Raw genomic sequence first — 27,637 nt, 5'->3', positions numbered from 1 at the left:
GAGGTGTGCGATGGATGTCAGTTTGTCCCGTTATTGACGTTAAGTGGACCACTTAGTTAAGGTGGTGTGGCAGTTTCTCTACTATAGAGTTACTATTTCCCCCCTTCCTCCCCTTTTTAATTATCAAGTAATTTGGGGGCTATTTATGTGAAATCCTCGAACGTCCTTCCAATTTCATGGGACGAAATAGGCGAGGCTTTCCCTTTAGGAAATGGACACCTAGTTCTTGCCGAATAGATGCAGCAGCGAGCCTTCCGCTGTACCACCCTTTGTCAATAAAGTTACGTGAACGTGAACCTTTCCGGAAGGGCTGAGGCGGTCGGGACGCAAGGCATTTAGGGAACTGTAGTCGCCCTAGGAGCTCGCGGCTAAACACCGCCCAGTGGCCTCCCAGAGAAAGAACCAGAAGCCGAAAAGGGAGGGCAAAGAGGGACGAGCGGAGGCGCTCTAGGATGCAGTGCATCACGGGAGTGGTAGTTCAAGCTTACGGTCCTTCGGCGTCCTGCCGCGCCCCGCGCCGGAGAACTGGACTGTTATACCCGATAGGCCACGCGCGCGGGGGAAAGGGAAGCCGGCCTTGGCCTCCAACAAATCAAATCGAAGGAAAGAAACTGCCGGCTTTCAAAATCCTCCTCCTCCGCCATCATCTGCCGCCGTGCGGGGAGCAGGTGGTGTTGGAGGCTCGAGCGGCGAGGACCGCTCGGAGAGCTGACAGACAAGTGGGCTGGGCATCGGGGCCGCTGGACTGGAGGCGGCGACCCCCACCTGACCTGACCCGGACCCTAAATCAGTCCCCGCCCCGCCGGACGGACGTGCGCGCTCCGGTCGCCCCACGCGGCGGCGCCTCCTGTTTACGGTAGGGTCGGGGTCCCTTTCCTTTCCTTGTCACCTGCCTGGGATGGGGGCGGGGGGCGGCGCGGCCCTGGAACTGGACGAGGAAGGTGTGGGGCCCCCGAGCACTCTGTGCGTGCCCCCTCCGCCTTCTCCCCTGTGCCCTCGATGGCAGAGCGCGATGGGGGTGGGAGTGAGGGAGTTGGGGGGCGTTGGCCCTTTTCACACGTGGGGAGACTGAGGCTTAGAGAGGGCGTCAGGCCCACCCTGGCCGCCCAGCCCGCAGCTGCCAGCAGTGGCGTCTCCTGTTAGCGTCGGTGTCATCTGGGGGCGGTGCGCGTCTGCCTGGGATCCGGGATGGGGTTCCCGTGCAGCGCGGCTGTCATTTGCGGCCCGAACTCGCGCGTCGCTCCCCAGCTGCCGCCTCCCAATAGGCCCACACCCAATAGGCCCACACCTGGGCTGGCGCCGCAGCCCCCGGACCGGCGTGAGTCTCTGCTGACGCTTGGCAGGAGCCGTGGATGTGCACCTAGGAAAATCTGCGACGCTCCTGCGCGGAATGGAGAGGAGTGTGTGTAATTACCGTTTGTCTGTGCTTTGCCGCTGGTCCTTTGCAGACCTTGGACCAATCAGTTCACCACTCTGTGCTTCAATTTCCTAGTCTTTACAGTGGATGGTGTGTGTGTGTGTGTATGTACGTACCGGACTGAGAAATGGGTCCTCTTTCAGCTGAGAAGTTTTGTGTTTCCATTCCATCTGGAGGCCTCACCACCATTTTTCTAGCCTTAAATTGTCCCATTCCATAACTCAAGTGGGGGGGGGCGTTGAGGCTATTTTATATTCAGTTTCATCTCCTCATTCATTGTTGGAGCAGCTTCGAAATGCCCTGCCTCATGCAGCAGATAGAGTGATCCTGTCAAAACATCGTCAGATCACAGTCTCTCTTCTGCTAGAAACCCTCCAATGGCTCTCTGTCACTCAGAGTAACAGCCACAGTTCTTAAAATGGTCTTTGTGACTCGGGCCTCTTGTTGACTGTCTTTCCTCATCTCTCACCTCTTCTCTCCCTCCCTGTCTGTGCTCCAGCCCCACTGGCCTCCCTGCACTTCCTCTAATTACCCCTCTTCCCCCACAAGAAACTTTGTGTTTGCTGCTTCCTTTGTAAGAATGCTCTTCCCCCAGATATCTGCATGACCCAATCCCAGATATCCTTCAAGTCTTTGTTTATCTATTAATAATACCTTCTCTAACTATTCTATTTTAGATGGCAGCCCCCCCCAAAAGAAAACAACAAAACTCCTTACCCCTTTCCCTGTTTATTTTTTTCTTATCACTGTTTGAGACACTACATATCCTCGTTCTTCCCTGATTACCTGTCATTCCTCTTTGGGGAAATGTAGTGATGCTTTCTGCCAGTCTGCTGAACTCCAGGCTGGAAGCTCCTTTTTTCAGCAACTCTGTCCTTGGTCTGTTGTGTTGGTGGTTGTGACGTAGAGACTTCTGGTCTTCTAGGAACCCTTGAAGTCTGGCCACCATGGGCTGCCCAGTCTCCTGGCCAAGGCTGAAACCATACGTGCAGTGGGCTGACCCTCGTGCCCCACCGCCAGAGCCATGCCACCGTAGGTGGTGGGGCATTCTTTGGGATGGATGACCTGGATCCCATAGCCATCTATGTCCCGTTTGAGGAATGGGACTCTCAAACAGAGAGCAGCCAAGATGATCAGGCAGCTGTGTGTGCTTTGGGTAGACTCTGTGTAGCCGTCAGACTGGGACTTGACTGCCATTCACTGGGGACCCAAGAAATAGTCAACTCACATGGCTTTGCTTGGTGTCCAGCTAGGGCAGTTGGGCAGAGGAGGACTTGTAGTGAGATGGTAACTCTTAAGAGGCTGAAACCTCCACCTTTTTAGAACTGTTCCTTCCCAAATGCTATTTTCATTTCTCCCAGTGGTTTAGTGCTTGGGATTTCCTTAGCAGGGGGAGGTGGGGTCAGGTAGCTGAAATGGCTGATGTCCTATCCTGCCCTCCCCAACTTGGAGGCACCCAGAGAATCCTGTCTCTTAATGAACTTTGACCTCCTCAGGTTGCAGATTTCCAGGGGAGCCCACCAGCGTGGCCAGCATGGCCTCTGAAGACATTGCCAAGCTGGCAGAGACGCTAGCCAAAACCCAGGTGGCCGGGGGACAGCTGAGTTTCAAGGGCAAGAGCCTCAAACTAAACACTGCAGAAGATGGTGAGTTCCCGTGCGGACTGGCCCAGCGAGTGAGCGCTTACTGTTCCCACTTGTCAGGCCGGTTTAGCTTCATTATCACACAATTTGTCCTAGCACAGTGAGGCTCAAAGATGATTTGCCCATGAGCACACGGTGGGCATCCCTGCTGGTGACAGCTCAGGCTGGCAAGGTGGGAAGGGCCCCTTTATCTCTTGGAAGGGATGGTAGGCAATGAGGGACCACAGTTAGCGGCAGTCCCAAGATACAGCCCTGACTTCTTACTTCAGATCCAGCCCCACCTTCACCCCCATGATCCAGAGCTGGTCTGGGAATAGTTGTTACCTTCCCCAGAGCTGAGGCCCTCATGGAGCTACATTAAAACAACAATCCAGGCCCTCTTGGGAGGTCTAGTCCATGCAGCTGAATGGCCCTGGGAGAGGGATGGATGCTCCTGACTAAACAGGCATTAGGACTGGAGAGAACTAGGAATCGGAAGGCAGACCCTGTCTTAGCATCCCCAGCCAAGGCATGGCTGACACTGATCAACCCTGAATCCCCTGGCATCTGGAAGTAAAGGCACCTACGTCAGTACTTGTAAGGCCTCTTGAGGTTCTGGCCCAACCAGGGAAACTGGTCTGGACTTGCCTGGTTGTCATGGTGTGCAGGCAGGCGTGCTCCCCTCTGCCGGGTCAGAGACTGCTTGAGTCCTTGGGTTGCTGGAAGTGTGGTGATGCATGTTCCTAATGTCTCTGTAGGGCCTTAAAATTTAGAGTTTCTCCCTGTGCTTTGTCACTTTTCATCCTTGCATCATCCCTGAGGGAGGGAGGTAAAAATGTTGCCATTTTATAAATAAGGAGAAAAGGACTTGGGAGACTTCAGTAACTTACCCAAGGTCATACAGCTGGTAAATAGCAGAGCTGGGATTTTATCAGAGGTCCAGCCGAATCCCCGTTCTGGTGTTTCTCAGTAGATGTTCAGCTCAGCTCAGTAAACATGAATTTACTATTAAACACTAGTCATTAACACTATGTCAGGCAGTCTTAAGTGCCATACAAAGAGTATCTCAGTTTATCCCCCCCAAAAGGCCTTGAGGTAGGTTTCATCCCATATTGCAGATTGGAAAATTGAGGCTTAAGGAGGTGATGTGACATTCCTAAGGCCCAGCTAGAAGTAGTGGAGCTGGGAAGAAAATTAAGTTTGTCTGGTCCTAAAATCCATGCACATCTCCACTTCACTAGCTCAGGCTGGATGTGCTGCCTCCCCTTTTGGAGGTCATCAGGGATGGCCAGCTTATAGCCATGGCCTCTCAGGAGCTCCTTACCTGAAGTAGGAATGAGGTACCCAGACAACTAACAGGAGGGAGAAGATGAAACATGCTCTGAGAGACATGAACAGAAAGCTCTGGGAAGTAAGGTCGAGGAAAGGGATCACTTTTAGCTTAGGAGGGCACAGGAAGTCATTCCATGGATGAGGTGGGTATTTGAAAGAGAAAGGGCACTGCACGTGAGTTGGCCCAGGAGCTGAGACACATAGGGTGGGCTTGAGAGAAGAGAAGTCAGAATCTCATCGGGAGCCCAGGGCAGAGGCCCTTGAATGCTGCACTGAGGTGCCTGGTGGCCTAATCGTGGGCCCGGAAAGGGCCTCTATCTGGGCTGGGAGTGAGTGGGTGAGGTCTGGGGAGGGCAGGGGCCTGTGAGGGGAGGCCGTGAAGCTGATGATTAGAACAAGGACCTTTTCTCTCCCTAGTAAGTCATTTAAGGACCAAAGAAAGGCCTTGCTGCCTTACATGGCAGTGTACCTGGAACTTGTTACCTTGTGAGGCAGTAGAGGCTGAACAGACAGATCCCTTCCATGCAGCCTCGTGACACTCGGTGGTTATTCAGGGGTGGTTGGGGCCCATCCCTCACCTGTTTTTGAGTTTAAACAGAGTTATGGGTTGAATATCAAGTGAGAGAGGCAACTCAGCTGTGACCCCCACCCTGTCCTGTCCCTGCTCTTCCAGTTTTGGTGCTTTTCCTTCCACGCTCACTCTGTACTTGTGACTCTCCCCAGGCTAAACTTGTGGCAAGCGCAGTACCTTCGGATCTCTGTACCTGTGTCACTTACATGGCTCCCCTTGGAGCCCTGGCATCTCTGTTGCCTGCCTTCTAAGAATGGTGTAAACATTCCCTTGAGCAGCCATCCTTTCTCCTGGTGACCTGGCCATTCCCTGGATGCTACGGGGACTCTCTTTTGGAGCGAATCTTCCAAAGGGCTGAGAGGCCACGCCAGCCCTTGCCCCGAGTGCCAGCTGCAGGGGAGGCCTGGGCACCTGGGGCTCTGGAATTGCAGCTCCAGAGCAGAGAGAGAGGTTCGGGGACTTCTCCGCCAGGGCCCTGCATAAAGTCCTTGGTTTTGCAGAAGCAAGGCTTTGGGGAGCAGCACGTAGGTTCAGTTTTGGAAAACCAGTCTGAAGCTCAGCTCTGCTGTTTTCCCTGAACTCCTGGGCAGAGTGGTTTAGTTCCTTGGAGCCTCAGCTTTCCTTTCTAGAAAATGGGAGGCTCATACCTGTCCAGTCTTTCTTGTTGTGAAACGAGTGCTGGTCACTGCTGTCTGGCCGTGTGACCTTAGTAGGCATTTCCGTACCCTCTCTGTGTCTCAGTTCACTCAGCTGTAGACTAGACCTAACAGTAAGTACCTTTAGATGTGGTGGTAGCGAGCAGAGGCAAAGCGAGTCCCTTTCTTCACAAACTCATGACCCAGTAAGGAAGATGGTATAACGATCGAGTCACGGGAGTTCCCTGGTCGGCCTCCTCGTTTTCACTGCTGAGGGCCTGGGTGGGTTCAACTCCTGGTCCGGGGAACTAAAAAAAAAAAAAAAGTAACCATTCAGATGAGTGTAAAATTGTAGCAGGCTGCAGGTGGGACATCAGAGGCTGTGAAGCCTGGTTGTTGGCAGGTGGCAAGGGTTTCTGAGGAAGTGCTGCTGCACGGAGGCGAGGGCGGGTAGGCGCGTGCGGAGGCTTCTCAGGGAGCCCCTTATGGGCTGCAAGTCACAAGCTTTCCGACAACCCTCCGGTTGTGTGTTCTCCTCTTCTCTCACACTCCTCTGTCTCTTCCCTACCACGTCACCCGCTCCATCCTGTGCCAGCCAAACTAGATTTGTCTTTCGTGTAACCTGCGTGCTTTTTTCAGATTGTAAAATTAATACATGCTCATTATAGAATATGGAAGCATCGAAAGAAGGACGAAAAACCATATCTTCATTATAACACAGCCCAGGGATATAACTACTTTTAATTTTCATGCATTTTCTCTGGTCTTTTGTTTTTTTTCTAAACATATAGCTGAGTTCCTCTTTTTTTTTTCTTAAAATAATTGAGATCATAATTACAGATACTTTAAAAGCTGCTTTCTAACCTGATGCATTGAGAATATATTGAGCAGGTGCTGGAAAAACACAGATTCACTCAGAATCCCACCACCTGGAAATAACCCCTTTAACATTTGGTTTCTGGACCTCAGTGTGTGCGTGTGAGAGAGAATGCATACAACATTTTAGAAGTATGATCAGACCAAACACCACTGGATAACCTAATTTTTCACTTACCACTATAACATGATTATTTTCCAAGTCAGGTAATCACCTGTGTCGCAATTCACAAGGACATCAGTGTAACTATTTATATCACGTATCCCAGTGAATTAACCTGTCCTCTGCTGATGGGCATTTAGGTTGTATGGAATTTTTCATCATAATGAAACAGGACAGTAATGAGCACCCCACATGTGAGTGATTTCACCATGAAAGCATGTGTGCCATCGTGCCTGCTGGCCTCTGACTTGTGCCGTTTCCCTACTTGGCCTGGTGTACTCCCCTTCTTGGCAGGCTACACACACACAACCCACAAGGTGTCCCTAGCACCTTCTTCACCCGAACCAGCCAGTTCCTCTTTTCCCTTGGCTCCCAAGCCTTTCATACCTGCTTTGTTTTAACACTCATTAGAGAGGGATTTTCTGTGTAGCCATGTCCCCTGCTAGACTGTGAGCCTGTCCAAGTCTCCCTGGTGAGCCAGGGTCTGGCACCCAGTAGGTGCACCGTAGCCCTTGGAGTTGTGAGTGACGAGGTAGTCGCTGGGCCTCAGCTCCTGCCTCTGCCGCTCGTGGCTCCAGAAGTCTAAGGTTCTGTTTTTTTGGTCCTGGGCAGCCAAAGAGGTGATTAAGGAGATTGAAGATTTCGACGGCTTAGAGGCCTTGCGCCTGGAGGGCAACACGGTGGGCGTGGAAGCAGCCAGGGTCATCGCCAAGGCCTTGGAGAAGAAGTCGGAGTTGAAGGTGAGGTCTGCAGGGCGAGTAGGCCCAGACTGGTTGGGGACGAGCCTCCGCTCACAGCCCCACAGCCGATGCCTGTGTGCAAGACTGTCCTGGGTCCCTGTGGGTGATCACCTCGGGCAGCTCCTCTTGCCCTGGCCTCCCCAGAACAGAGCACTGTCCAGGGCCCTCTGCCTGTGTGATGTGTCTGTTTGGGCCCTGCAGTAACACACCCTGAGATGGTGTTAGGCGGGTAAGAGGTTTATTGGGTAACGTGTGAAAGATAAAGAGGAAGGCTCAGAACCGGACAGCGAGAGCCTTCCGCTGCCAACGCGGATCTGGCACCTGGGAGGAGGACAGGAGCCTCGGGTTTGGAAGCTGTTCTGATGGACACTCAGCCTGCCCAGCGGGGAGCTCCAGAGCAAAGCTTGCCGCGTGGAGGAGTCTCGTGTTGGGCAGAAATGGCCAGACTTCAGGTCAGATGCTGCGGTGGTTGGAAAGCTCCTAACTGCCCCCCTCACAGCCGGATGGCAAGTTCGTTCTTGAAGGTGCCCCTCCTTGGCCGACACAAAGCTTCTTCTATTCTGGTGTGTCCCAAAGCGGGTTCCCCTGAACACCGGTCCTTCGGGAAGCTCCGTGAGAAAAGTGGGGTATCATGTGTTTGCTCCGTCCGGAGGCTGTCGCTGCTTGCTCCCCTTCGCAGGAATCCCAGTGTGTATTAGCTTATCAAAGCCTCTGAAGAGGGGCTTCCCTGGTGGCGCAGTGGTTGGGAGTCCGCCTGCCGATGCAGGGGACACGGGTTCGTGCCCCGGTCCGGGAGGATCCCACGTGCTGCGGAGCGGCTGGGCCTGTGAGCCATGGCTGCTGGGCCTGCGCGTCCGGAGCCTGTGCCCTGCAATGGGAGAGGCCACGGCGGTGAGAGGCCCGTGTACCGCAAAAAAAAAAAAAAAAAAAAAAAAAAGCCTCTGAAGAGCCATGAGGGAGAGAGACCTGCTTTACAGGCTGGAAGTGGCTCTCTTTGTATGTACAAGGCTAGGCTTGTGCTGGGCTCTTCTACATGTGTCATTAACCCTCAAGGCGACTCAAGTCCATTTTGTGAGTTAAGGGAACTGAGGCTCAGGGGGGCTGAGCAAACAGCCCAGGATCTTGCCACTGGTCAGTGGCTGAGCCGTATTCCCGTTTCCAAGTCCGATGCGCCTTCCGTGGCACAGCTGTGCTTTCTGAAAGGGGAGGCATACAGGGCCGGGGCCATGAGAGGAAGCGGAGTGGATTTGTCCAGGGAGGGCCCCGAGCTCGTTGTCAGAGTGACCCTTGATGTTTGTTTCCCTCAGGAAGATCACGGTCAGGTTAACAGACAGCCAAGGCAGGACTGGCTCTGCTCTCCTGCCCAGGGCCTCCTGTCCTGAGCATAAGCTGGGACATCTTCCTATGAAAGAACTCAGCTCTCCTCAGTGACCTGTGAAGGACAGGAACGGAGGAGAGGCGGCCCGGGCATGGAGGCCGCAGCAGCTGAGCTTTGGCATCCAAGGACCTGGGTTCAAGCCCCAGCACCACCACCTTGTTTGCTGTATTACGAACCCTTGCATTGGACTCAGCTCTGAGACTGGGCTCCTTTATGCAAAGAAGTTTTTCCTCCCTGAGAGGTTGCCATGGTAGCCACATGCAGGCTCATGTAGTGAGAGAGCTTGAGCCGTGGGAATACCGCATGCATCTTGTCACCCTGTGTAGACCCAGGGCCTTGAATCACCCCATGTCGTGTCTCAAGCCTGCTTCAGTGCTGGAAGGAGCCCAGGGTGGGAGCAGTGGCAGGGCCAGAGCTGCCCTTGACACCGGTGCTGTTCTGGCCACAGTACTGATGCGAGATAAGTTGCTATTTCCACTCTTGCAGCATGTGCACAAGTTAGGTCTTGACAGATGAGGAAAGTGTGGCCCAGGGTCACACATCTCAGGATTGCAGCCCAGATACCAGCCCAGTCTCTTGACTGCTCTGCTGCCCACTTGGAGATCATTGAGGCCTAAAGCCTATTTCAAAGATAAGACACAAGGGGTCAGAGACAGGGAGTGGCAGGCCTGCATCAGCTAAGTCAGGACTAGAAGCCAGCCTTGTGCCCCAGAGCCCCATGCTGACCTCAGCCCATCAGAGTTGGGTTGGGGAAGCTTCAGGATGAGGTGCCCCTGTCTGTTGGGAGGGGCTCAGGCTGTGGCTACCTGTTCTGACCCTGCGCACCTGTGTGCAGGTGTAACTCACTGAGCAGACCCATATAGAATGCCTCTAGGTATGTTAGTGATTTGCATTATTGGAGGATGTGAGAATTCTACTTCAAAAATCAACTTCTCTTGTACTTAAGGTTGGGTTTAGTTCATACATTTTAAGGACTGGGTTTCAGGGGAAAGTTGCTTGTCCTGTGTCCCATGATTTCCAGGTTTGGCCCAGGTAAGGCTAGAGCTGCCAGAGTTGATACTTTGGTGGACATAGCAACCAGAGTTAGAGATTAGGGCTGTGTGCTTGGAGCCTCAACTCTGCTGACCAGCATGATACATGACCCAGTCACGTGGCTGCTACCTTTGTGACATTTACCTAATATTTCCTTTAAATCAGCTCATTTTGAAGTAATTTAAAAGCAAACATGATCCCTTCTATAACTGGAAAAGGGCATCCCTTACCATAAAGGAAATAAAAGAGTATTATTAAATTCTAGTTTGAGGCCGTTGCCATCCAGAGACTCTGAGCCTGAAGCCTGCTGTCCCTTCGTTAGAAAGGCAGATGAGCTGGAAGTGGGGAGGTGGGTGAGACCCACCAGCCCCAAACCGAGCCTTCCTTCTAGAGGTGGTCAGGAGGGTTGAAAAGAGACTTGAAAAGAGAGTAACTTCCGGGACTTCCCCGGTGGCGCAGTCATTAAGAATCCGCCTGCAAATGCAGGGGACACGGGTTCGAGCCCTGGTTCTGAAAGATCCCACATGCTACGAAGCAACTAAGCCCATGTGCCACAACTACTGAAGCCCGCACCCCGCAACAAGAGAAGCCACCGCGTTGAGAAGCCCACGCACCGCAACACAAGAGTAGCCCCCGCTCACCGCAACTAGAGAAAGCCCGCGCGCAGCAACAAAGGCCCAATGCAGCCAAAAAAAAAAAACAAAACATAAATAAATTTTTAAAAAAAGAAAAAGACAGTAACTTCCTCACTGCTGGATCCTGTATTGTTTCCTTTCCTGTTCCTCCACCGCCCAAAATCATGTCGCTGTGGCCCACACAGTGTGGGAAACGAGCACTGGGCAGGAGCACTGGGCCAGGAGTCTGGTGTCTTATTCCTGCTCCTGCCGCTGCCCTGCCAGGGGGCCTGGGGCCAGTCCCTTCCCTCTCAGCCTGATTTCCCTCTTGGAGAACCAGAGGGTTGGACAGATGGCACATTTTCCTGACACTTCTGCTGATTCCCCCATGGTCCTTAGGGGCTGCCAGGTCCTATCAGCTTCGGTCAGAGCTGGTCCCACTTTTCACCCAAATTCAGCAGTCTTGTTGTGCTCAGTAATCCAAGTCTATGGAGACAAGGGGCTGCCCGAAGGCCACCTCCAAGGGTTTCAGCTAACTCTTTTCTTCCTCTTTCCAAAGCGATGCCACTGGAGCGACATGTTCACGGGGAGGCTGCGCTGTGAGATCCCACCCGCCCTGGTGAGTGAATGGGGCCTCTGCTCGTGCCGCCGGCTGCAGGGACCCCTTTAGCACTTCCCAGGACTTTTTCTCACGACCTCTTCTTTCCAGAGACTGAGTGCCCTGTGGGTGCCTGTGATGCTGAAATGGCAGCCAGGCGAGCACAGCCTCCGCCTGTGTCCTGACGAGCAGGAGCCAGGAAGTGAGGACTCAGAGTCCCTGTGAGACAGGGCGGCCCGGTGACAGGAAGTACAGCAGAGACTTCCCAGGGTTCACTCTTGAGCTTAGTGGTTTCCCCTGCAAGCAGCATGGACCTCACTCCCTACATGATTACCCCTCTCGTCCTGGCCCCTCCCTCCCCTGCACCCTGTGGTCCCTCTCGACCTCATTCTGCACACAGGCTGCCTTGGCTGCCCCGTCTCCCTCCAGCCCCTCCCTTTCTCCGATACCACTCTTTTTTTTTTTTTTTTTAACATCTTTATTGGAGTATAACTGCTTTACAATGGGGTGTTAGTTTCTGCTGTATAACAAAGTGAATCACCTATACATATACATATATCCCCATGTCTCCTCCCTCTTGCGTCTCCCTCCCACCCTCCCTATCCCACCCCTCTAGGTGGTCACAGAGCACAGAGCTGATCTCCCTGTGCTATGCGGCTGCTTCCCACTAGCTATCTAGTTTACATTTGATACCACTCTTTTTGCTTTGGTTCTCTTCGTGGGTGGCTTCCCTCTGCCTGTTTTCCATTTCCCCATTCCTGGGGCTCAGCTCCTCTTGGGTGGAGCTCCCAGCCTGTGTGTGCACAGGCGCTCTTGTGGGAGGGATGGGAGGGGTCACAGGACAGAACATGGCTCCAGGGAAGGGGGCAGGGCTGGCAGCGGGCAGCCTCTCAGTGTATCCTCCTAGCACAGAGTGTCCTCGGGGCGAGGTTCATGGTCAGTTGTTGCACGATTGTCCATGTGCCAGCGCTGCCTTCTCAGGCCTCCGTTTATCTAGCCGGCACTGGTGCTCCTGAGATGCCTGGGCACCAACCTCATTTCCAAAGCAGTTCAGTCCGGCAGACAATTAAGGGTCATCCAGGGTGTGACAGGTGTCCCCATGGAGGCCCTGGAGGGCGGGCTCCCTGGGTGGGGGATTTAGGAAGCCCCTGGAGAGCTGCTCCAGTTAGATAGCAGCCTCAAAGGGTGGACGAGAACCAGGGGAGGCTGGGGTTAGCGGGCAGGTTAAATACATTGATTTGGATGATTTAAGAGCCCTCTGTAGGGTTTTCAGTCTGATATAACATGATCAGCTCTATAATGAAATGGTCTGTGTCTCTGCCAGTTCCCCACCAGCCTGGGTGCCCCCTGAGGGCAGGGGGGGCCTGGCATAGATGCAGCACCTGGTCCGTGTCTGTGAAATGGACATGAGCTCCCTCTGTGCCCAGATCTCACTCGGGGAGGGACTCATCACAGCCGGGGCCCAGCTGGTGGAGCTGGACCTGAGTGACAACGCGTTCGGGCCCGACGGCGTGCGAGGCTTCGAAGCCCTGCTCAAGAGCTCCACCTGCTTCACCCTGCACGAGCTCAAGCTCAACAACTGTGGCATGGGCATCGGTGGCGGCAAGGTGGGTGCGGCAACCCCCTTCCCCGCATCCCCATTGTCCTCCGCCTCCCTCCCTGCCCAGTCCCCTGCTACATTTGTGTCCATCTGAAGTATGTGCCCTTGGCCACCCACGGTCTGGGATGGTTGGCCTATTGTTTTTCTCTTCAAAGGAGAAGGGCCTCAAAGGCAGCAGCTTGTGGCCAGTGGGGAGAGGAGATGGAGTCTGTGAGTGTGGGGTTGCCAAGCAACCATCCTCAGTTCTTGTGTTGCCTTGGCAACACATAGGCAGTATTGCATACGTGCTCCGACCTGCTGGCTCTGCAGAATGCAGGGCTTGGGCATCACTAGACCTGCTGTGCCCTCAGAACAGCTGGCAGAGCCATGTAAGGCCTGGCGTGTGCATGTGGGAGAGGGAGCCCAGAAAGAGAAACCAGTCTGGGAGGCCTGGGCACAGCTCACCTTTGTTCCTGGCCAGGACCTTGCCCAGGGTGCCTCCCCCATCCTGCCAGCAAGTCAGGCTGGTCCATGTAGAAAGGCACCTAGGGAGGCCAGCCCTGTTTATTCTCTTCTTGGTCCATTCTGGCTGCTTTAGGCCCAGATTCTAGAAAGGCTGAGCACCAATCTGCATTCCCATCCTCCTTCCCTCACGTTCTGACCAAAAGGAGCAAAGGGCCAGGACATAGGAACAGACAGTGAATGGAGACATCTTCTCTTTGAAGATGTGTTACCTTAATTCTCTCACCCGTACTGAAAGGTGGGTGACGCTGTCCCCAGGTTTTCAGATAACTAACACTTGAGCTTAGAGATGTTGGGTTGAGCACCCCAGATGATGTACCTAGCGTGGGACGGATGTGGGATTTGAACCTGCATCCACATGGCTGCTCAGAGCAGCAAGAGGCGCCACCTATGTGATGCTCACGGTGGCCCAGGCTGAGGAGCCAGAAGGGCCTCCCCTGCAGATGGCCTGTCTCCTGTCCGCAGGAGTGGGGGCAGGTCACGCTCGTGCACCCATCTCAGCCAGCACTCCTCCGATCTAGGGGGCAATAGGCTGTATGTGTTAAGACATAAAGATGTTTGCATCAGCACCGAAGACAGGTCCAGCCCAGCCCAGAGTGGGATGTGCTGGGAGAGCCACCTCTGCAAAGATTCCTTGAGGCTGGTCTACAGCAGAAGTCGGCAGTCTCTGCCCTGAGCACACGCGTGACCCACCACCATCACGGAGTCAGGCTGGTGGTGTCCCATGTCCTGTATGTGCCCCAAGAACAGAGCTGTGTGCAGGCAAACTGACCCAGCTGCCGGTCGCAGCTCCTCTGCGTATTTGCTCTGGGAGCTCAGCCAGTTCATGTGCCTCCCCCTGAGCCTCGGCTTCCTTGTCATAGAGTAAGGCCAGTTCCACCTGCCTCCCAGGCCCGTTTTCAGGTTAAAACAAGCCGTGGAAGTACCTTTGCCGAGGGTGCTCCAGACCTAGTAGGTGCTCTGTAAACGTTATTTCGCTTCTGCTGCACTTCCCCTGAATCTTCGATGTCTTATTTACCCTGGTCTCTCCAGTTCCAACCCAGCACCCGACAGCATTTTTAAACTCCTGCTCTGTTGGTGTCACGGGAGAGAGGCTACCTCCTGGCACCACCCCAAGGTCAGGGCAAACCAGATTTTAGGGTTTCACCCCCAGCAGCTGAGCCCCTGACGTGTGGCTGGCCTGAGCACGGGTGTGTGTCAGATGGGTGCGGCAGGGCCCTGCTCTACTCGGCCGGCTCCCCTTAGGCATCGTGGAGCGTGGAAGAGATGCTGGAAGACCTGGAAGATTTGGGTTCTGTGCAGAGTCTGCCACTTGCTTAGTGACTGTAGGAGAGTTTCTGTCGCTCTCTGAGCCTGAGCTTCTTCAGCTGGAGAGTGGGAATCGCGATGGTCCCCACCTGACAGAGGGCTTCTGACAGTAAAGCGAGCTGTGAGGCCCCTTCCCCAGGACCTGTCTTAAGGTTGGCCACTCAGCGTTGGTGTCTCCCTTCTCCCGGGTTCAGGCTCCCCATCTCTGTTGCGGGGCTAAACCCCATGGGGTGACGGGACATGCAGACACAGTGGTGGATGTCAAAGCCCTTGTCCCTGCAAGGTGCTGGGCGCGGGTGAGGTATGACCTCTGTGCTGCTGAGCAGCTCTTCGTCCCCGTGTCCACCATCCTGGGGTTTCATGGCTTGTTGAAGACCAGGGCCTCCTGCCATAGGCCCGGGCCCCTTGCCTTTCCCCCCCAGATCCTGGCAGCAGCTCTGACTGAGTGTCATCGGAAATCCAGTGCCCAAGGCAAGCCGCTGGCCCTGAAGGTCTTCGTGGCTGGCAGAAACCGTCTGGAGAACGATGGAGCCACTGCCTTAGCAGAGGCTTTTGGGGTGAGTGGTTTCTGCCTGTGGAGCCCATCCGACTTGCCCTTGAGCCAGCGGGGAGGGCAGGAGCAGGAGCCACGGCCGGATGAGGCGCCCCTGGGTGTCCTTGTCCCTGCTGCTCCCTCTGCTTTGCCCTCGCTCCTCCCAGCGGGCCCAGGACACTGCTGAGTCTCTGCTAGTGAGAGGGCCGCACCTGCCCCGTGGGCTAGGAAATTTGGGGTCTATCTCCCGCTTCTCTTAATTTAAGCATTTCCTTTGGCAGACGATATTCTAGCAGCATTAACCATGCTCAGGCCAGAGCAGCATCCCCTGTGGTCCTGCTGCTTCCGGCACTCCACCTGCCTCAAGAGAGTGGACGTTGCAGGGGAGAAGGGCCTTGTGTCTCACTGGACCCCTGGCTGCAAGGGGCTTCTGCCTCTTCCTCTGTAGCTGGAGTGGCCTGGTTACCTCATAGACAACGGTGACATTAAAGATTATGCCCTCTCTGCACCCCTTCCCTTGGTCGCTGTCCTCCATGTGCTGGGACGGGGTACATCGTCGTCATGCCAGGCCTTCAGCAGGCGTCCTCGGTGCTCTTAGAAGCAGGGGGGCGCTTAACTTGGGTCCATGGGATCCCACTGGTCTGTGGGTAGAATTCAGGGAGTCTTTGAACATGGCTGGGGGGAAATTGCATGATTGTTATTGCTACCAGAGTTAAATACAGTGTTACCTTCCACTGTGAATATAGACAGTAAACCTCAGCAGCTTTAGAAATTCCTGTAACTTTGTTACCAGGAGAAATCACAGATACTTTCCTGTCAAGTAATAGTTGTTAGAGATAGATAGAAATTTTGTTTCTCGTACATTAAGGTCACAGTGATGGTACACCTAGGTCTTGTTATTCATTGCCTTAAGAGGTACATATATTACTACAGCACATATTTGGGCAGCTTCTCTTAATATTTTGATAATTGTCTTCCAAATGAATTTGTTATCCTATAATTTAACTTAAAATTTAAAATCATCCTGAGGAGGAGAGCCCTGGGGCTTTCCCAGATTGCCCGACGGGTCCATGGCACAGAAAATATTAAGAGGCCCTGACTTAGAATGTGCCTCAGTTGGGCTGCCTGTATTTATTTGTGAACCCCCATGCTGTGCTGGGCGCCCAGAGACAACAGAAGGTGCCTGGGTACAGAGTTATGCCCGCCTGTCCTCAGTCCCGGGTAGCAGTGGAGATTGGGACGTGGGCCTCTCCTTGAGCTCTTGGGGGCTGTTGGGGTGCAGACGAGAAGGTGGTTTCGCTACTCCAGAGTGATGAACGCCATGACAGAGGAAGGATGAGGTGCTCTGGGGGCAGAGAGGAAGAGCCTTGGATTGTGCTGGGGGGTTAATTCAGGAAGTTGTCCTGGGGGGAGGAGGCATCCAAAATGAGAGCTGTTGAATGCATAAGGAGTCAGCCTATCAAGAAAATGCCAACAAAATAAGGAGACAGAGTGTTCCAGGCAGAGAAAAGGAGGCGTCAAAAGCCAGAGTGAGAGAGGAAAGACCCTCTTCACCCCCAGAAAAGGACGTGGTGTGTGGGATGCCAGTCATATTGTGTAAATAAGGCAGTAGGGCCCCAAGAGAGAAAGGCCAAGCAGAGCTACGTTGTATAGAGCAGAGCCAGGGCTGACTGTCAGGCCAGAGCCCAGGGTCCCCACAGTGCAGAAGGTACCAGACTAAGACACCTGAGCTCAGAGCTGAGTGACCCTGGGCAGGTTACGTAGACCCTCTGATGCCTAGTCATCTCTTATCTAGCGGTGATCCTAATCCCAGGTAGGTCTCCCTTGTGAAGTTGTGGAGAGGATCAGAAGCGGTCATGCCCCGAAGCGTGCTTTGCCATCATGCCCCAAACGTGCCCCAAACAGGCAAGTCCCTCTGGTGTCTGATGTGTAGTGCTGCCCTCCTGCCTGGGGCTGTCCCCCTTCCTCGGGGGCCCACCTGTCTCCCTCCTGCCCCTCACAGATCATCGGGACTCTGGAGGAGGTCCACATGCCACAGAATGGGATCAATCACCCCGGTGTCACTGCCCTGGCCCAGGCTTTCGCCATCAACCCCCTGCTGCGGGTCATCAACCTGAACGACAACACCTTCACCGAGAAGGGTGCCATGGCCATGGCCAAGGTGAGGGGGTGCGGCCGGGCCAGAGCAGGCCCTGGAGACGGTCTGGCTGCTGCCTTTATGGTGGACCCATCGGCAGGTGGCTGCTCTCCCCACTACCCACCCACCTGGTGTGTATCCCGTGGGTTCAGCCATGAGAACATCTCCAGAGCGGGGAGTATGTCACAAGCTAGCCTGTGCCCTTTCGGGCAGCTCTGCGTGTCCATATTGCCACATCCTAAGCTGCCTTCATGCAGCCCTGGCTGTCGGCGCTCGTTTTGTTCTCAGAGGCCACTTGGAGGCTGCTTCAGCCTGTTTCCTCACTGATTCTTTCGTCAGCTGTTTATTGAGCCCCTGTCTAGCGCCCAGCCCTGTACCAAGTGCAGGCCACATAGAGTTGAGTCAAAGACTCTGCCTTCAAGGACCCCTAATTCGAGGAGGGGAGGAAGTAGCTAATCAGCAACAGCACAGGGCCATGAGCACAGTGGCTGGCCGGGTGTCCCATGACCCCACAGGAGTCTAGTAGGCCTGCCGTGGGGTGTTAGCAGAGATGTGTGCAAGGGTTGGGGAGCACACAGGAAGTTCCAGTCAGATGCAGGGCAGGCTTCCCGGAGGAGGTCACATTTTGGCTGAGTTCTCCAGGACAAGTGGACTTTGTCTGGACAAGGAGGGCGGGAGGGGTGTTTCAGGCAGAGGGGTTGGCAGTACGTGGGGAGGCCCAGAGATGGGAGGAGCCGTGCTCCATTGGGCCTGGTGTGAACAGGCCAGTGTTCGAGGTGTGCTGGAGGGCTGGAGGAGCTGGAGGGGGAAGGCAAGACCTTGTGGCCTTGCTGACTTCTTGCGACGTGCTCCCATGAGTAACGGGGAGCCACGAAGGGGGCTTAGCCGGAGGCCAGGAGGCCACCTGGGGGCAACAAGAAGAGCTGATGAGTCCACCAGACTGGGTACAGAAGGGACAGAGTGTGATGACCAATATGGAGTGTGGCACTAGCTCGAGGAGGGCCCTCACCCTGGTCCTCCCTTCCCGCAGACACTGAAGACCTTGCGGCAGGTGGAGGTGATCAACTTCGGGGACTGCCTGGTGCGCTCCAAGGGCGCCGTGGCCATCGCAGACGCCGTCCACGGGGGCCTGCCGAAGCTGAAGGTGCTGGCTGGCTGGCTGCCTCCTCCCTCGGGGGTCCAGGCTGCCCTGCGTTCGGGGTGACAGCTGCACGGGCAGAGCAGCTGTGGGGGGAGGTGGCAGGGTTGTAGCCTTCAAAGGCAGGTGGCCTGGGTTGATAGCCCGCTTCTTCTACACCCTCCGCCTGTGACTCCGTGCAAGTCTCTTCACCCCTCTGAGCTGCAATCTCATTTCTCAAAAAGGAGGAGGAGAGTGGTGCAGGTCATTGCAATATAGCGGAGTATACTGCGCCCTCACTAGGGGGAAACGGAGGCTTCAGAGTAGTGGCAGGCCTCCCAGCCCGTGTTTCTGTCATCCGCCTCCACCCCTTCCCATTATTTTTTAGGAGCTGAACTTGTCATTCTGTGAAATCAAGAGAGATGCTGCTCTGTCTGTTGCTGAGGCCGTGGCTGACAAGGTGGAGCTGGAGAAACTGGACCTCAATGGTAATAGGGGTGGTGGCCTCAGCCCAGGCCTGCCGGGCAGGCCCCGGCCCCCGTCCTGACCCTCTGTCCCCTCCCCTGAGAGCAGGCAACACCCTGGGAGAAGAAGGCTGTGAGCAACTCCAGGAAGTGCTGGATGGCTTCAGCATGGCCAAGGTGCTGGCGTCCCTCAGGTAGGGGATCTGGATCAGTGGCTCCTTTGTTACTACTTTTATTCATTCAGAAAACGTTGGTTGAGTCCCTGTGATGTGCCAGGCACTGTGTTGGGCATCAGGGATATGACAGTAAGACAGCCAAGGTTTCTGACTCATGAGACCTCGTTGCCGTGGGCGAGGGATCAAGGAGTGAGACAGAATAATCAAGTTATCACATGTTTAGCAGAGGGACAAATGGGGGCTGAGATCGGTCACCCTTTGCAGTGGGTGAGTTGGGGAGGCCTCTGAAGGGATGACCTTTGATCATCCAGGTGATGTGACGGGCAAGGTGGGGCAGCAGTGAGGTGGTGACGAGTGGTAGTGGTCGGGGGGGCTCGGCATTGTCCCTGAAACCGGGCTTAGAGCTTGACTGTAGGAGGAGATTGACGCAGGCAAGCGGGGCTTCCTGGGTTCGCGGAGGCTGGGGGTGAGGTGGCGGGGGGCTGCCTCCTCCATCGGGATGGGAGTTGGTTCAGCCGTCATCACCCATCTCCGCCTGCCTCTCCAATCTCTGCGTTGGCTTCATTCACTTGTCAGGTCCTTGCTTGTGTCCCTCAGGGCCAGGCCCAGTGCCGCTGCTAGGAGCTAGCCCAAGGTGGGCTCAAGGGGCTCCCAGTCCAGGGGACATGGAACAGCCTTCCTCAGAGGCAGGGCAGCCCCCTCCCTCGTCCTTAACCATAGGTTCCTGTGGTCAGCGAGATGTGGGTGGTACAGTCCCGGGCGTCTCAGCCTGCGCAGTGTTCCTGCCAGGCTGTGGGCCCCAGCTGTGACAGGCGGTGTTCTTCCTTTTCTCCGTCTCCCCAGTGGGCCTGTGGGTTTCTTTGGGACAGGGACGAGATCGAGGTCGTCCTTGTCCGCAGCGTGGGCTTCCCTGGGTGGTGAGCAAGGAGGGATGGGCTCCCTGGTGACTCTGACTCTGCCCCCTGGCGGCAGCTGCTCCCCTTGCGCTGTGCAGGCTCCTGCCCGGCTGGGGCCTTTGGGTTCTCAGAGCCATCGTGGGCCACTGGGCAGGGAGGGTCTGCTTTAGCCAACCCTCTCCTCTGCAGTGATGATGAGGGTGAGGATGACGAGGATGAGGACGAGGATGAGGAAGGAGAAGAGGAGGAGGAGGAAGAGGAGGAGGAAGAGGAGGAGCCACAGCAGGAAGAGCGAAGGGAGCAGTCGATCACGCCGCCCAGGAAGATGCTGGATCCTGACAGTGGGGTGAGTTCCGTGTTTGCCACATCAGAGCCCTGGTGCCCCAAGCGTGAAATCTTGACACATTTTTCACGGGGGTCATGGGTGTGGGATCCTCTTAGGCAGTGACTGCAAACTAGTTTTGACTGCACACTCCTTGTGGAAAGAGGAAACCATTCCAACGTAGTTGTATTTGTATGTACCTTAGTCTAGTTGTGTTTATTCATTTATAAATTATAACACACGTGACGCTGCTACGTTACATGCGGTCAGTAACTGTGTACCGCAGCGCTGCGCGATCCGCAGCTGGTTGAATCTGTGGATACACACGGCCACCTGTAAAGTTGTACGTGGATTTTCCACTGTGCTGGGCGTATATAAGGATCTCTAAAAGAATAGGGTAAAAAACAAGCATAACTAGAAGTTTTTTTCCTACCCATCTTGGTGACCCATAAGGATGGCCCCCATTCCAGAGACTGACTGGCTCGGTGACTCAGCTCAGACACTTGGTGTTCCTTTCCTGGCCGGGAGGCTGGTGGACTCAGGGCTGCCACGTCTGTTCCCTCAGAGGTTCCCAAATAAAGCTTCGGGAGGACTTTGGGTTGGACACATTCAACAGCGGTTGAATTTGGCTTATTGTCCAGTTTTATGGAAGCAGTTCCATAAATGGCTGGGCGTCTTTAGTTCTTTGGGCCCCTCTGGTGCTCGCCAGCAGTGCTTACCCGGGCTGAGACTCTAGTTCCTGGTGAGGCCACTTTAGCCCTGGCGTCATTTCTGCAGCATCATACGTCATGGCGAGGATCCACTTGGCTGCACCAGGCTCTTGGAGTCTGAGGGAGGTGGCTTGCCCCGACCCCAGAGGCTCCTACACAAGGAGCCGACCAGGGCCAGCATCTGTGGGCACCCCACCCTTGGGGAACTTTGGGGAATTCTGGACTCTGAGCCTTGACTGGTCTGCATGAGGGGCGTATGTTCTGGGTAAGGAGTCTGGATCTGGACCTCTACAGAGCCACCTGTGCCACCTGTCCCCCAGGAACCAGCTCCTGTCCTGTCCTCCCTGCCTCCTGCAGACGTCTCCACCTTCCTGGCCTTCCCCTCCCCGGAGAAGCTGCTGCGCCTCGGGCCCAAGAGTTCCGTGCTGATAGCCCAACAGGTAACAGCGCTTCCGACGCCAAACCTGCTCCGGCCTTGGCTTCCGGAGCTGCCAGAGCAAAGGTTCAGGCAGAGCATGGGATTTGGGGGGCGGGGCACTGTCGACGTGGGGAGTGGGGACTACCACGTGTTGTTTTTTTGTAACACACACACACACGTGTAAATGGATGTGACCAGTGGTTGCGGATGTCTGTGCCCACTGCAAACACACTTGGGCTGCGAGGAAGGGTAAGCCTGTGGCACCTCAGTGTTGACTGGAATTCGGGAATCTTCCCAGGACTCTCATGTGAGCACACACACCTAGGCTTCCCTCTGTGTGTTCTGTAGGACCAGCTGCTTCTAGAACAGCTGTCCTGCCTCAGGCCCCTGTGCAGGTCCCAGTCTACTTGTGTTCTTGCTCCAGCCTCACTTGTTCGTTGGTTGGGTCGTTACTTCATTCATTCTGAGACAGTTATCGAGCACCTCCTGTCTGCTGGCTGCTGCTCTGAATACTTGGGCATGATTTTATCTAACCTTGGCAACCTGGAATGTAGACCCTTCCACTCTTATTTTACAGACGAGAAAACTGAGGCTTAAAGAGGTTAAATGATAAAAACAGGCACGTCTTGTTTCATTGTGCTTCACGGTTACTGCGTTTTTTGCAAATTGAAGGTTTGTGGCTACCCTGTGTCGAGCACGTCTATTGGTGCCATTGTTCCAACAGCATTTGCTCACTTTATGTCTCTAGATAATGTCACATTTTGGTAATTCTCACAGTATTTCATACCCTCCACCAACAAAAAGATTATGACTTGCTGAAGGCTCAGGTGACAGTTAGCATGTTTCAGTCATACAGTGTTTTTAAATCACGTATGTGGCTTTTTTAGACTTGGTGCTGTTGCACACTTAACAGACTTAAATAACGCACTAGGAAACCAAAAAATTCACACGAATCGCTTTACTGCGGTATTTGCTTTATTGCTGTGGTCTGGAGCCAAACCCGCAGTATCTCTGCGGTACGTCTATACAGAGAAATAAAAGGGGCCACTTGCAGAGCTGGCTTGATATTCTTGCTTTTTATCTCCCGTTTATATTTTTCTGTACTCTTATTTTTTTCCCCCATGATAAATGAGATTATATGATGCAAACGTCCGTGTGGCCCACCTTTTCACTTAATACCATTCATCATTTTCCTGTGTCAGTAAAACTCTTCTCGTGCTCTTTATCTCAGTGAGTGGATGTAGCACTTAAGCCATCCACTGTTTCTGTGGATTCACATTATTTCCACTTTTCTCTGTTGTCAGTGAAATTGAGGTAAGTTTCCTTGCGTGTTAAGTATCGTTTGCATTCTGGATTATTTCATCAGGTTAGATTGCAGGAAGGGGATCGCTGGGTCACAGGGATAATGATTTTTTTTTTTTTTTTTTTTTTTTTTTTTTTTTGCGGTACGCGGGCCTCTCACTGTTGTGGCCTCTCCCGTTGCGGAGCACAGGCTCCGGACACGCAGGCCCAGCAGCCTTGGCCCACAGGCCCAGCCGCTCCGCGGCATGTGGGATCTTCCTGGACCGGGGTACAAACCCGTGTCGTCTGCATCGGCAGGCAGACTCTCAACCACTGCGCCACCAGGGAAGCCCGGGATAATGATTTTTAACGTGAATTCTCTCAGTGTTTGTGCACACCTGCTGTGGCCGGGCCCATGCCAGGCTCTGAGGGAACAGCGTGGGGCGAGGCAGGACCTGTCCTTGCCTACTGAAGGCCCATTTCTTGCCAAGGCCTCCTCTAGCCACAGGCACATCCCCACTGTGTGCCAGGGCCCTGGGGCTCTCACCCCTGGTGACCAGCCATTGTCTCCTGTGTCCTCAGACTGACACATCTGATCCTGAGAAGGTGGTCTCTGCTTTCCTGAAGGTGTCCTCTGTGTTCAAGGACGAAGCCACAGTGAGGTCGGCAGTGCAGGATGCAGTAGGTACGTGGGGTGGGTGGGGCCCGCGTGGCTCCTGCCTTTCGCTGCCCCGGGGCTCGGGTCGGAACATTCTCCTCTCACCTGCTCTTCCACTGGGTTCTTGCCGTAGAGCTGGCCGGGTGCTCGCCTCTCTGTTTTTTGCAGATGGGGAAACTGAGGCCTTTCCCAAAGCCATACAGTTCTATATGGTGAGAACTCGGGCCAGGTGGCGCCCTCTGCAGGAAGGTCAGACCTCTCAGAGGAGGGGTGATGAGAGCCGAGCCCTTGGCCCCACCTCTGAGCCTGTGCACACACAGTACCCTCCACCTGGAGGCCCCCCTGCTTTCCCCACATCTTTCCCAAGGCTTCCCAGGATCTCTAGTGTGGCCAGGTTGGGCAGGCAGAGGGGGGAGGGAAAGGGTAGAAGGGAGTGGAAACACATGGGAGGCTTTCTCCAGGGTTGTGGGTGACACTGAGGCGGGAGGGTCCGTGGGAGGGGAGGCTGGGTGGGGTGGGGGTGGGAGTCTCCGTGTCTGCTCCCTGAGAGCCCCGCCCCACCGTGGGCGTTTGTGGGAATGGGTTACCTGAATTCGGTTTCCCAGAACAGCCTCGCTCGCTCGGAAGCGGGGGCCCAGGCAGTCCCTGCGGGCCCTTGGCCATGCCTCCCCCCTCCCTTCCCATCCATTCCCCCTCCGCCACCCCCAGAATGGCTGAAACCTCCCCCAGCGGTGATCTGCCTCACTTATCTCTGCCCAAGCCCGTCTTATCTGTGAGGCCAGGACAGAGAAGGGCCAGGGTATCACAGCTGGCAGGTGGAGCCCTTTGCCTGGTGCTAGCTGTCTGTCCCCTCAGTCTGCCACCTGTGTCCACATCCCACCCCCCATGTTCACCTCCCGATGAGCGCAGGAGACAGGGCCCAGCCTGTGTGCTCAGGGGCTGCGGGCCCTTAGGCCTCTTTGCTGCTTCTGCCTTGCAGATACCTTGATGAAGAAGGCCTTCAGCTCATCCTCCTTCAACTCCAATGCCTTCCTCACCAGGCTCCTCATCCACATGGGGCTGCTCAAGGTGCGCTGGAAGGAGCGCGGGCCCCGGGGGGGCGGGGGGTGGGGTGCACCAGAGGCTGCATCACTCCCGCACCTCGAGTCCTGCCGGGACCTGTCACCCACACTATCCCCAGGCCTGGGTCTGCTTAAGCAGCCTCGGCCTTCGTGACAGGATTTAGGATTCAGCTTGACCTTGGCCGTGGGGCTGTCTGCAGGGGCTGGGTGGTGGAGACCTGGGGTCCCCCAGGTGACCTTTTGAAGCTCACCCTGCCTTCTGCTGTGTGTCCCCCTTGCAGAGTGAAGACAAGATCAAGGCCATCACCAACCTACGTGGCCCCCTGATGGCGCTGAGTCACATGGTGCAGCAGGAGTACTTCCCCAAGGCCCTTGCCCCTCTGCTGCTGGCATTCGTGACCAAGTGAGTGTGCCCTCGTCAGCTCCCATGGCCGGTGACCACGCGTGCAGGCCTCTGGTCAGCTGAGGCTTCCCTGGCCTGGTGACGGGCGTGTCAGAGGCCCTCACACCTCTCAGGCTCTCGGCATCTGTGTTTGAGTCTCACCACCCCTGTGCCCAGCTGAGGACACAGGGCTCGGGGACAGTGTCTCCCTGAGAGAGACAGGGGACGTGCACTGGCTCCATCTTGCAGACGAGGAAGCGAGCTCCGGGTCAAAGGAGGCGTTGGCCCACGGTCGTGCTGCTGATGCAGGTCCTGTACCCGGCAGCGTCTCTGGGAGCAGTTCTGTGTTCATCCCCTCAGCTACCTAGGCCGAAGGGGCCTGCCCACTCGGCCTTCCACAGCCGCAGGCCCCTCTCCTGGGGACGCCAAGTGCCCAGACACACGAAACCTTGGCCTCATCCTGGAGCGTCCTGGGAATGGTGGGGTGCTGGCCACAGTCGAGTAAAAAGGAGCCTCCAGACCTCAGGGCCCATCAGGGGCAGGTTGGGAGGCTTGTCCCCATCCTCACTGAGGCCCTGTGTGGCCCCCAGTTGAGGTCCGACCATCCCCAGGCCTCAGTCTCCCCATTTGCTCAACCAAGGGGTGGGTGAGGTTGTCTCCTAGAGCTCTGACCAGCCACGCTGGCGGTGAATCCAGCGCCTTGGGGGAAAGTGGGAGGGGGTGTAGGAGAAAGGAGGTGCCCGCGCCTTGGGGGACATGTAACATCGGCGGGTCCAGACCATCAGTCAGGGCGCTTAGAGCGTGTGACGAAGTGTCGTGGGGCAGCCCGCCTGGGGTGGGGGGTGAGGGGCAAGCGCCGGTCCCCCAGGACCTAGTTGGCACCTCGGCCTCTTTGCCACCTGACATCTCTTAGTTCCGTGTGCATAGCAGTGCCTCCTTAGTTGGGCCTGACTCCCTCGCCGTGTCTGCCCCCCTCTCTACCACCACACTCCCCCCACCCAAACCGCCCCTTGCACTGCAGCTGCTCCTCTGCCGGAGTCCAGGGCAAGTCCAAACCCTGGTCCTGGATTTCGTGCTGGCTGCAGCCTGGCCTCCCCGCAGTGAGGTGCACTCTCCCCACACCTGTTCCCTCTGCAGGAGATGTTGCCTCAACCCGTGGGCCTTCGCTCGGGCTGTCTGGGGTGTCCCCACATGGTGGCCCTAGCCCCCGCCTGCCAACCCCTGACGAAGCCCGGCTCCCCCTGTCTCCTTCCAACCCCTGGTTGGGACTGTTCCCTCTGCATTCCCGTCATCCCCTGTGTGGCCCTTGGGCTGGGCATGGACCCCCCAGAAGACACCCTCGCCCTTGATGGTCAGTTGACAGGCTGCCTCCTCCTGGCTTGTTGCCTGCCTTCCAGTGCAGGCCTCAGTCTATTCCACTTTAAAAGAGGGGGGCTTGGTAAGAGCTCCCCCCAGGCCTCGGGAGTGACTGAGCTACGGTGGAGTGATATGCATGCCCCCTTCCCTCAAGTCCCAGCCCAGTGGTCTGGGATCCAAGCCCGGACGGGACCAGGTAAGGTGTCTGTGGGCTTCGGTCCTGGCTGCACCACAGGCTCACCCATCCCCCTGAGCATCTTTCACCAGTTTCTCTCTCTGCAGTGAGACTAATGATCTTGATGGTAACCTGTCACTCGTAGGGGCCCAGCTGGGTCTCCTGTGGTCCACTCCTACACATGCACTAGTGGCTGCTGAGGGCTCCCTGGCCCTGTGCGCACTGGAGAGGCCTCGGAGAGCCTGTCTGGTGGAAAGCAGAGGCCCAGGTTCCCTCCCAGCTTGGCGGGCCTGTATTCTGGCCAGCTCTAGGCCGTGTGGCCTCGTGTGTATCACCCGCCTCTCTTAGCCCCACCTACCCCCACCTGCAGAAGGTGGGAGCTACCGTCTCCCTTGCAAAGTCACTGAAAATGAGAACAGTGGAGTCTGGCGTATATTTTGACCTCAAAAACGGCCCCCACTCCATCTCCACAGTTGGGAAGCTGGCCCTGCTGTAGCCTGAGCTTCCCGGCCCCACCTGCTGACCTTTCTTTCCCTGCAGGCCCAATGGCGCCCTGGAATCCTGCTCCTTTGCCCGCCACAATCTACTGCAGACGCTCTACAAGGTCTAGACGCAAATCTGGTCTCTCCCCATCCCTCGGCCTGGACCGGTGCCTTGGGAAGGGACTCAGAGGAAGGACTCTGGCCAGCAACAGGGAGGATCTTTGTCGCGTGTGTCGTGTCTCCTGAGTATGTGTGTTGGTGCGGCGTATGTGCAGGTGTGTGCTTCGTGTCGGGGTTCGGATTTTTAATGTCTCCCTGCTGGACTGGCCCTGGTCCCGCTGGAGGGGAGCTGGCCCCCAGGCAGAAGGGCTGCAGGCTGCTCTGCCATTAAACTCACCACCATGTGAGGACGCTGTGCTGATCTGTGCCGCAGGCGCCAGGCCCTGGTGGCTGTCCCCACCCACCTCGCCTTCCTTATCCTCTGGGGCTGCACCAAAGCCTGGGGTGTTGCTGTCCGTGTGCTGTTCCCTCCGTGTTATGGCTGGGTGTTTCCTGCCGTGCCTGGGGCTGCTCACTCGATGGCTGCCTCTGCTTCCTGTCGCCCAGTCCTGGTCCTGCAGCCACCACTCTTCCTACCATCCACCCACGCTGTGCTGAGCCCTCAGCCTGAAGGCCAGAGACTGCTGTGCGTGGGGCCACGAGCATAGGGCAAGACCCTGGCACCCACACCGTGTGGACAGGAAGAGAAGCCAGTGGGCAGACACTAGGGTCTAGGAGCTGGACTTGCCTGGATGGTGCTGGCTCCGTGCCCAGTGGGCTCTTCTCTGGCTGTGGAGGTGTCTATGACAGGCCTGTGGGCTGAGCTGGAGGGGGCATCTGGGCAGGCCCAAACCTGTTCTCCAGCCTGGGAGGGCAGGGCCAGGGCCCACTGATGCCAGAGCTGCATCTTGGGCACCCTTAAGGACCTGGGGCAGGGGCTGGGTGGGGGCTGGGCATGCCCTGTGACACCTGTGCTTCCCCTCATGCTCTTCGTGTGTCTGGGCTGTGCCCAGGGCTTCACAAATAAAGTCATGTGTAGCAGCA

The 27,637-nt window shown here is 55.8% G+C and overlaps 1 protein-coding gene across 1 annotated transcript; it reads left to right on the top strand.

The window, feature by feature from the left end:
• Positions 1 to 586: 586 nt before the first annotated feature.
• RANGAP1 (Ran GTPase activating protein 1) lies at positions 587 to 27,637 on the top strand. The gene is made up of 16 exons (XM_082634858.1): positions 587 to 856; positions 2,914 to 3,063; positions 7,229 to 7,356; positions 10,940 to 10,999; positions 12,406 to 12,585; positions 14,810 to 14,944; positions 16,922 to 17,080; positions 18,087 to 18,200; positions 18,562 to 18,661; positions 18,747 to 18,831; positions 19,899 to 20,055; positions 21,062 to 21,181; positions 23,023 to 23,125; positions 24,078 to 24,166; positions 24,441 to 24,562; positions 26,613 to 27,637. Exons 2-16 carry the CDS (start codon positions 2,952 to 2,954, stop codon positions 26,680 to 26,682), a joined length of 1,734 nt encoding a protein of 577 aa, XP_082490984.1. The 5' UTR covers positions 587 to 856; positions 2,914 to 2,951; the 3' UTR covers positions 26,683 to 27,637.

Source organism: Mesoplodon mirus, assembly GCF_964341445.2.
Source record: "Mesoplodon mirus genome assembly, chromosome: 11".
In the NCBI taxonomy this organism is placed as follows: Eukaryota; Metazoa; Chordata; class Mammalia; order Artiodactyla; family Ziphiidae; genus Mesoplodon; species Mesoplodon mirus.
The sequence above is the reverse complement of the archived record's forward strand: the minus strand, read 5'-3'. Positions and strand labels throughout refer to the sequence as shown.